General features: G+C 34.9%; 1 protein-coding gene across 1 annotated transcript; it reads left to right on the forward strand.

Moving 5' to 3' along the window:
* The first annotated feature begins 645 nt into the window (after window positions 1–645).
* On the forward strand, window positions 646–4594 carry LOC132641477 (glutathione S-transferase U17-like). Its single transcript, XM_060358492.1, has 2 exons — window positions 646–1051; window positions 4046–4594. The coding sequence occupies exons 1-2, from the start codon at window positions 734–736 to the stop codon at window positions 4418–4420; spliced, it is 693 nt and encodes a 230-aa protein (XP_060214475.1). The 5' UTR covers window positions 646–733; the 3' UTR covers window positions 4421–4594.
* The last annotated feature ends 5548 nt before the right edge of the window (window positions 4595–10142 follow it).

Consider the following 10142-nt stretch of genomic DNA (forward strand, 5'->3'; position numbering starts at 1 on the left):
ACAAAATAAATAATCAACAAATAAATAATTAAGAATTAACTAATAAAAAATTAACAAATAAAAAATTACCTAACAAACAATTAACAATTAATTAATAAAAAATAAATTTTAAAAGAAAGGCAGTGGACTGTCCATTTGCACACAAAAAAAGTGTACTATTTTTTTTAGTAATCCGCAACTATTACACAACAATCATGTTTAGGATAGTAATATATTTAATAATGTAATACAAAATTCGTAATGAAATAACTAGATTGAAGATGATTTTTAATATTTGAAATCGAGTTTTGCACCCCTTTATTTCGAAATGAAAGCTTTAAAACTTATCTCTTGCCTTGAATATATCAAGAACATTTAATTTTAAGGTTTAAAAAAAGCAAGAAACAACATATTAGGAACGTGGGGACCACTATTTTTTTTGTCGGCAGTGGAGGTTTCCTTTTTTACAAAGGAAGAGGAACCGTCTGGGTGGGGAAGGTGGGGCAGTTTTTATTAAATAGGTATTGTGCACTAAATTGGCGCTCAAAAGGCATTTTGATTACTTTATTTTTACCTGAGATATTTTGATGCCTTTGATTACTTTTTAAGTTATTTAAATTGCGGAATCCATAATTAATGCACTAGGTACGTACCCCCCTATTTAAATTGCCCCCACCACTATTTATATCTCAAACCAAACACTTATCCAATATACTATCACTTCATTGCATCTTCATTCTTCTCATCTTATAACATGGCTGAAAATAATTTAAAAATATTAGGTGCATGGCCTAGTCCATATGTTATGAGGCCACGTATAGCTCTTAACATAAAATCTTTGGGTTATGATTTCTTGGAAGAACAATTTGATTCTAAGAGTGATCTTCTCCTTAAATCAAATCCTGTTTACAAGAAAATGCCAGTTTTAATTCATGATGGAAAGCCTATTTGTGAATCTCTCATCATTGTTGAGTACATTGATGAAAATTGGAATTCGGGTCCCACTATTCTCCCTTCTGATCCTTATGATCGTGCCATTGCTAGATTTTGGGCCTCTTATATTGATGATAAGGTTTGTGTGCTTAATTTTCAGTTTCACCTGTTTTTGTCTCCTATAGTTGAATTATATATGCTTATTTTCGAGTGTGTTTGATAAGACAAGTTATTTAAGGGTCATATTTGCGCTAGTACTCTCAAGAAAAAAACTATATTTGTTCTTCGTAATTTTAATATATTTGTTTTTATCATTCAACTTTGAGTCATATTGTCCCCGCTTTTATTTTCATACGTGGCGCTTATGTGAATTTTTTAATATCTTAATTTAAATATAGTCCCATTTTATTTTACTTTTTCTATTCTTTTCACCATTTTCTTCAATGGAGACCACTGAAGCTCAAATTTGGCTAAGTTTACAGTGGAGATGGTGAGATACACCGCAGCGTACAGGCATTGAGATTTTGTTGGTGATGATGTTAAGGCTGTAATTGAATTAAGAGAATAACTATTATTAGCACTACTAAATGAAGTAAAAAAAAAAAATTGAAAACTCTAAAGTCCTATTCACCGAAGGCGGGGTTATAGGTGGCAGGTTTACATTAAAAAAAAAAAGTTGTAATTTTTGGTGATGAAAACTAAAGTATCATTGGGTATCTAAAGAAGTTGAATAGAAACTTTAGAGCCTGTCAAAATAGCTTTTACAGAGAAAATGGTGAGGTACATGGCTGGTGATGTTAAGGCCATTGTAAAATTGACCAAATTTGAGGTTCAGTGGTCTCCATTGAAGGAAATTGGTGAAGAAGAGTATAAAAAATAAAATAAAAATGGGACCAAATTTAAATTAAGAGAATAACAATTCAACATAAGCGTCACCATGAAAATAAAGACGGGGACAAGGGGATTTAACGGATGGAGGGTAAATATGGCACAAAAATATAGTACAGCGGCAAATATAGCCTTCAAGTTGGATGACAAAGATAAATATATCAAAAAAGTATAATGAAGGGCAATTATAATTTTTTTTCTGAGAGTACAAGGGCAAATATGACCCTTTTTCCGTTTCTCACATGAAAATGTTTCCTATGATGTGGGTTAATTTTGTGGTGGATGGTAACCGGATATATTTGTTGAAGTTTGTTTTTCCTTATAATTATCTTAACTTTAGTTTCTTATGATTATCTTAACTTTTAGTTTCTTGTTACTTGCTCGGACATTATTTTTAATATTTAATACTAAATTTTTTTATTAAAACGATCTCTAATTTGCTAATATTACTATCACTAATTATTACTCCTTCTGTTCTAAAAAGATTATTTTACTTTCTTTATTAGTTCGTCCCACAAAGATTGACACATTTCTATATTTAAAAATAAATTAACTTTATAAGATGATTTATAGCCACAAATATCTAAGACTTGTTTTGGACCGCATATTTCAACAGTTTTTCTTTATTTCTTAACCTTTGTGTCAAGATAATTTTTTTGAAACGGACTGAGTAACATATATATTTTTCAAAAAATATGAAAAGATTGACTTTCATTGTACCAAATTAATACACTCTTGTAGCGCCCTATGCAAATTGCAGAACACGAAAGAGATGCATAGTATATAAGGAAGTTTTAGTCTTGGACCCTAATGACCTGTTTTAAAGCCATCATAGCCTAGGTCTATAACGGACAACATCACTAGTTAACTGGACTATTAGGGTATGTTTGATATGAATGAGAATATTTTTCATAGAACTTGCCTAGAAAGCGTTCTCTTGGAAATAAGAGTCTTATTTATTTTCTAGTCGGTACGGAAGCAAAAAAAAAATAATAATCTCAAAGAGCATTTATATGTAATCTAGGAAAACACAGTGAGAGTGAGATGGAGGTGGAGAGGGGGAGTTTGGGGGTGGCGGCGGGTGGGGAGGATCAGACAATGAGCATGGAAAACCACTTACAGAACTTCCCTATCCCCTCTATGTATCTTCATTTTTAAATAACTTGTTTTCCTAGAAATGTTTTCCAAATTATTTTGACCAACCAAACGTGAGAAAAATAATTCGAAACTATATACCAAACAAACTCTTAGTGCGTTGTCGATTTCCTTGCGTAAATTTTCCGTCTTTATGGGTGTGCAATAGCCGCGACTCTTAACAATTATCATGATAATGACATCTATAATGTAAGAATCTTGTGGACTGCTAGGTTGTTAATCACGACTCTTGAGCAATTAATTAACATGATAATGACTTCAAAAAATATGAATGTTTAGTTGGACTCTTAGGTTGTAAATCCATTTTAGCCTGTCATATTTACTTTTAGGTGTGTTCAGCGAGGAAAATGTTTCTTCGAGAAAAGAAGTAACCACAAACTAGAAGATATTTTAACTACAAATAGCATTTTTTTTTCTATACCAAATAATTTTCATATCTTCAGGAATTAAGATTGACGTACAAGTATAGCCAGCACTAGTTTTATTAAGTAGTTTGCCTTTTGTCCTTTTGGCTAAAACGGGGAGAAAAAATGTGAAAGAGGAATATATATATATATATATACACCTTTATGCATCACAGTTTTATTGTACAAGTAATCTTATTATAGCTTATTTAAAACTGTCCAAATGCATTAGTCATCACAATATCATGAGAAAAAAAAAAGTAAAAACTAGTTGCAACTACTGGTATATTTTGTTGTTTGTGTACCACCTTCGGGTACATTTTGGCAAAGAACAAAATCGATGAGTGTTTTGCATTTTATTTAGATAGGCTAAATACTGGATTCTTTGCGGGTTTCATGTTTTCCTTATCAGTTGCAATTGTATAAATTAGGGGTGGAACTACATGTGTTGAAGGGGCTTCAGTTAATCCCTTTCATAGTGTGGAAATAGGGTAAAAACAATCTTTTTCACAAAGAATTTATTGAATTCTCTTGAAATGAAAGAAGTTTGTGGTGTAGTAGTAAAGTGGCTCAAAAGTTGCTTTAGATCATAGATTTGAATATCAGGTTTGACCTTGCATTTTTTGAAATCCCATTAATTAGAATATCTGCCACGGATAATATTGACATTTTAATTGATGTTGCAGTGGTTTCCAGCACTGCGTGGCATAGTAGCAGCACAAGGAGAGGACGCGAAAAAGGCAGCAACAGAGTCGGTGGTCGAAGGCTTGGTGTTGTTGGAAGATGCCTTCAAGAATTGCAGCAAAGGCGAGAAGTTCTTTGGTGGAGATAAAATTGGATACTTGGACATTGCATTTGGTTGCCTCTTGGGTGGGGTGAGGGTAACTGAGAAGATGAACAACGTAACTCTGCTTGATGTAGCCAGGACTCCAGGTTTATATAAATGGGCTGAAGATTTTTGTGCTGATAGTTCTGTCAAAGATGTCATGCCTGAAACTAATAAGCTTGTTGAGGTTGCTAAGATCAGTCAGGCCAAAATTAGAGCCCAAGCATCTAGCTAAGTTCGTATGTCTTCTTCTTTCAAGGTGTGTTTAGACTATCAACTCTTGGTAGTTATTTTCAATCTCTAGCTAAGATGATGTATGAGCACAACATTTGATCTTTGAACGTGTTAGCATTGACATTCAGCTCACATGACACAAGGCCCATTATATACACACTTGTATTTTTGTCTTTGTAATGACTTGTAAATATTGTTGTATCTTTACTTTACCGCAGCCCACTTTGTAATATTTGGCCCAGTTGGGTTTGTAACTGTGACCCGGTCCACTAAACTTTAAGTGAGGGTGGAAGGGTCTAGACAATTCATTTAGTTCATTTTGAATCATACACCGTAAATAAAAATCTTCTCTCTATTTTTCTAAGGTTTCTTTTATTTTCTCTCTTCGATTAACGATGGATATGGACCTTAACATGGTATCAGAGCAGTTCATTAGATAGATCTCATCTTAAGCTTTCGTCCGATCTTAACCACGGTAGAAGTATTTCAATTTTTGAAGATCGAAGTTTTTACAAGTTGCATTTATTTTCTTTTGAAGATTTAGGGTTTGTTCGACTGTTGTTTTGTTGTCAAGACCTTACTTCTTCAGGTTTGCGAAGAAGAACGATATTTTCTATCCATCTAGCTGATTTTGTGTTGCTAGGGTTTTTTTCCCGATATCAGTTTCGTTTTTTTTTTTTTGGTACAAATCGCTGTTGTATATCATACTTGTTTGATTGTTGAGTATATCGATTAATCGATGGTTGGTGTTGATGGCAACTCGAATGGTAGGAGTGATAATACTGAAAACATGAATGTTAGACCTGGTAATACAAGTGACACATCAGGTTTTGCTGAATTTACATTAGAATCTTCGCATCCTTTATATGTTCACCCTTCAGATAGTCATGGTAGCCATTTAGTGAGTGTTCTATTTAATGGAAGTGCTTTTGTCATTTGGCATAGCAGTATCATGACTTTTCTATCTGCGAAAAACAAGTTAGGATTGTTGACTGGGAAGATAGACAAACCTACACAAGATTCCCCTCTCTTCTCTTACTGGGAACGTTGTAATGATATGGTAAAGTCGTGGATTATTAACTTTTTAACAAGAGATATAGCTATAAGTGTGATGTGTTTTAACACTGCCAAAAAGGTTTGGGAAGATATCAATGATAGGTATGGACAATCTAATGGATCTAGGTATATTCAGATTCAGAGAGAGATAGGTGCTACTAGTCAAAGATCTTCTGACATAGCTTCGTAATTTACTATGATGAGATCACTCTGGGATGAGTTGAACTCAGTTTATGTGGGTCCTATTTGTACATATGGAGCTCTCCCCAAATTTATAGAAGATCAACGTCTCTTCCAGTTTCTTAGTGGGTTGAATGAGTGTTATTCTATAGTCAAAAGTAGTACTCTTTTGATGAATCCCTTACCTAGTATAGGCAAAACTTATTCCCTATTACAACAAGATGAGAGCCAAAGGGAAAACCATCCTCCTGCTCCTGGTTTTCTGGGGATTCAGCTGCTTCCTTCTATGCTTCCTCATCCAGCTACAGACCACCACCTTTCAATGGTTCCTCATCAAACTATAGACCGCCTTTTAACCCTTCTACATCTAATCATAATCCTCCTTTCAGACCTTCCTATCAACATAGGGTTAATTTTGACCAAGAAGGGCCTGTTATACCCCTTTTTAACCCGGGAGATTAAAGCGGAGTACAACATATTGGAGATTCCTAAATTATTTATTTTAAAGAGTCGCCACCTAATTGATTTTACGGTGAATTAGGACACCTAATTATTAACTAAGGTAAAGTTAACTAAACCTCTGTTAATAGTCTGCTTAACTAATATGATTCTAGGTAAGGGTTCTATATTATCCTAAAGGGAAGGGGTTAGGCATCCTTTAGAATCCGTTAACTTACGGTTATCCGACCAAACTTAGGTTAATGAATTAATGTTAAAGATGCTTGAAATTTTAAGAAAAGAAGCTAAGAAATATCACTAAGGTTTTAAGAAAAAAAAAATATGAGAATATTGCTTAAGATAAGATTTAAAGAAAATATAATAATTTGCATAAAAGAAAATTTTAGATGCCCTTTAAAATAAAACTTATAAAAGTTACTAAGACTTTAAGTAAAGACGCTATTTAGAATGGGGTTTGTAGAAAAATATAATAATTTGCATAAAGAGAAACTTCAAGCGCCATTCAAACTAACTTATAGGTGTTACAATGACTCTGAATAATAAAAACTATTTAAAATAAGATTTGAATAAAAATAGAAGAAAACGCGAATTTGTGCAGTGTTTTAATAAATACCTAAACAAACTACCCTAGGTGATACTACTTAACTTTGCATTTTTTAGAAGTATAAACAGAATTATGTTTTATTAACTACATTCGGCTAAATGTATGCATAACTTAGATAACCTTAAAGGTGTTTACAAATATTTTTTGTTATTTTTTCTTAATCTAACTACCCATTCTCTAACTAAACCCACTAATTCATCCGGATTTATCAAAAATTAAAAGTTAGTTGCCTAATACAAGTCAATGAGCACAAAATAAAATGAAAGGGCAATAAATTGAATGGGCCAGCCCACTATGGGGCTGCTGATCTGCTGCTGGTGGGCTGTTCCTGTCTAGTGGGCCTTGGCCCAGAATTCCCTTTAAAATTTCTGCTGCGGGTGGGCTGACTCGAGAGAAGGATTTTTGTTGGGCTTTTAGCCCAACACTGAATGTGGAAGAAGAACGAGTCCCTCGGACTCGTATGTGGTGGTCATGCAAAAAAAAATGAAAGGAAAAGGAGATTAGTATACAATCAGTGAGATATACTAACCATATGAAATATAACTCAGTCAAACAAGTAGATTGTGTATATTATATGTATATCTTAAGTATACCTTACGTATACACACTTCAACGAGACGTGCTTGCAAAATACGCAAGATTCTAACAGGAAGATGTATTGATATCCGAATGTATGCATGACTTAACTAACATGTATTTCACTCTTTCATTCAAAAGACTTCAAAATATTCCAAATCATACAACAAATGCTGCACTGCCTGTGTTCCAAGATACTAACATAACACATAAAAAAAGAAAGTACAAACTGAGTGGCAATCAACTTATACTTATCAATTTATCCTTGGCATGGTTTAACCCAATTCAAGCTGTAAAGCACACATTAAGACGAATTTTAAAAGTTACAGGAGGCGGCATACACGCGTGCATTATAGAGACAAAAACAGAGGGAGTATCGAGTTCAAAATGATATCAGGAATGCATAGATGAATTCAAAACCTGCATATGCTATAAATCACAGAAAGGGGTAAAGGGTAGGAAATCAATTATGCCTTTGAAAGAAAAAAAAAAGAGATTTAAATAATTCCAATGATCAGATGACTTCTTTTCAAAGAGTTAAGATCTAGATCCCAACTCTGTTAAGCTTTGCTCTTCCTTTTAATACTCAGCAACCACACAACAAGCTATAACAATGAACTTATCAGGAAGCCACAGATCAGTTAAGGATGGGACAAGAAAGAAAGATCATCATTTTAGTCTAATGAACTCCAGGAGGTCATTAATCCTTATTCATTTTTTACCAGACAATGAGAGAAGCTAGAATTGGTTTCCTGTTTACTAAGCTTATTACAAAATAAGTAGGTTTTTTTTTTGGAAAAAATAGGTTGGCCAATTCATGCCAACAATTCCTGGTCAAGAGAGACAATCAGATACTTAGCAGGACACTTAGCAAACCCCAGGACTCCTCTTTTGTCTTTTAAGTAAGGTGACAACAAACAGGGAAGTACAAACATCCATGGCAATCAACATATGTCAAATAGTGCGCAACTCAAAAGAAAACCCCAGAATTTGACTTTACCTTTTCCTAATCTCATCTTGAAATTCATTCTTTCCGAAAAAAAACAATCAAATGTAATGCAAACAAATTAAACTGAACATAAGGTGATCAAACAGTTTTAAAGAACCAATGTTGACTCATTTGAAAAGAAGAGCATCCACTACTTAACCATCTACTAGTGAAATCTTATTCAATAAACTATCCCAAAGTGACTCATAATCCTAGTTCAGACAGGTCCCAAGCAGATCTGCATACATTTTTTTAACTTTAAAGTCTACTGGTGGTGAGATGCAAGCAGCTTTAAGTCATGTGAAGCAGTAGACATGTATCATTCTCAATAAAGAAAAGACCCTTAATCACATACAAGACATACAGATTAATGAGCCCCCCTTTACACTGGTTCAAACTCAAACAAGGGTCAAACAAAGAGGAACCGCATGGCTATTTGATCTTTAAGCATGCTACTGTGCCAACAGAGTGCACAAACTATCATCTAATGAACATGCTAACAAACTTGCAGTATAGCAGGCGACAACAGTTAAATGCACATGCAAGATCAGGCTAAAAAAAAGCAGTAGGTATATGAGGAAATTAATGATTTAAGTAGGTCCTGGCTGCATGAGAATACATGACTAGAATGGGTTAAACATGAAACATCGTTCAAATAAGACACTAGATAGCATCCATAAATACGTGGATTAGTAATATCCAGACTCATATAAAGATTAATGATGTGTTTCAAGACTAATCATAGCGACAACATTAAAGTAATAATACGATAACATCTGAGTCAACACATAAGCGAACGACATTTGCACTAGACTAGAATAGAACAGACCTATAGTGCCAAAGCTGCTGAACAGTGATAAACTAGTCATTAATGTCAACCAATCAACCACGGATATTCATCAACATGGAATAAAACAAAAATAAGATCCATACACAAACAAACTAAAACGAGCTCGTCTGAGCACCAAACAAAATAGATATTACATATAGATCCGGCTGTAAAAAAATGGCTTAAAGGAGGAGAAATTACCTCCTTCGAGTGCAGCGAAGTGGGTACGGGGTCTTCGATTCACACTCGAACACTTCAAAACTCGATTCCCAAAGATAAAAGGACTGATAGAACTGAAATTTTGCTTAGGAGGTTTTTTTAGCGACAAAAACGAAAGCTTCAATTTCTATAGATTTTTTGGGGGCTAAAGAACTCAATTTTTCAAGGGATTTTGTATGGCTCCGAATTTCCTCCTCCGGAATCTCTTCCCCCCCTACTGACTTGGGAAAACATTATTTATAACATCAATCTTAGGTTTGAACTAGGGTTTTCGTCCGAAAAGGAAGAGAGAGAGGAGCGGGGGGACAAGACGAATAGGGGAAGTGGGGGTTGCAGAAGAAGGGAGCGTGGGGAACAAGGGTAACGTGGGTGTGTGTCAGAGGTGAGTGGGAGGTCACGTGGGGGGTATGGGAGAGAGAAACAGTGGGGTGGCGATGGGAGGATGGGCGACGGCTTTAGGGTTTGGGGGTAAAGGGAAAGGGAAGGGGAAGGAAGGAAGCGTAGGCGAAAGGGGATGAGGGGGATGGCCGGAGATGGAGGCGGTGGTGAGGAAGTGGGTGGCGACGGAGAAGAAGGAAAGAGGCGGAGACGATAATGAAGGGAATAAGGGAAACCCTTTTCCCTTATTTTGAACGAAAATGGATCGGGCCTGGTCCATTTGTGGACTGGGTCAATTTTTAGACCGGGTATTAAAAGAATAGGCTAATAAATTAAAACACGGATTATTCCAAAAATTGAGATAAGGGATATGGACTAGTCCAAAAATATCAGGAGTCAATCGGGCTTTGATTTGGACTCCGGTAAGTCAAAAT

The sequence above is a fragment of the Lycium barbarum genome, chromosome 5 (genome assembly GCF_019175385.1).
Source record: "Lycium barbarum isolate Lr01 chromosome 5, ASM1917538v2, whole genome shotgun sequence".
NCBI classification, from domain to species: Eukaryota; Viridiplantae; Streptophyta; class Magnoliopsida; order Solanales; family Solanaceae; genus Lycium; species Lycium barbarum.

Bases quoted from the DNA above. Each gene is read 5' to 3' on its own strand.
- LOC132641477 (XM_060358492.1), top strand. From the start codon at position 734: ATGGCTGAAAATAATTTAAAAATATTAGGTGCATGGCCTAGTCCATAT. The intron at 1,052-4,045 runs GTTTGTGTGCTT...TTGATGTTGCAG, and splicing joins CCTCTTATATTGATGATAAG to TGGTTTCCAGCACTGCGTGG.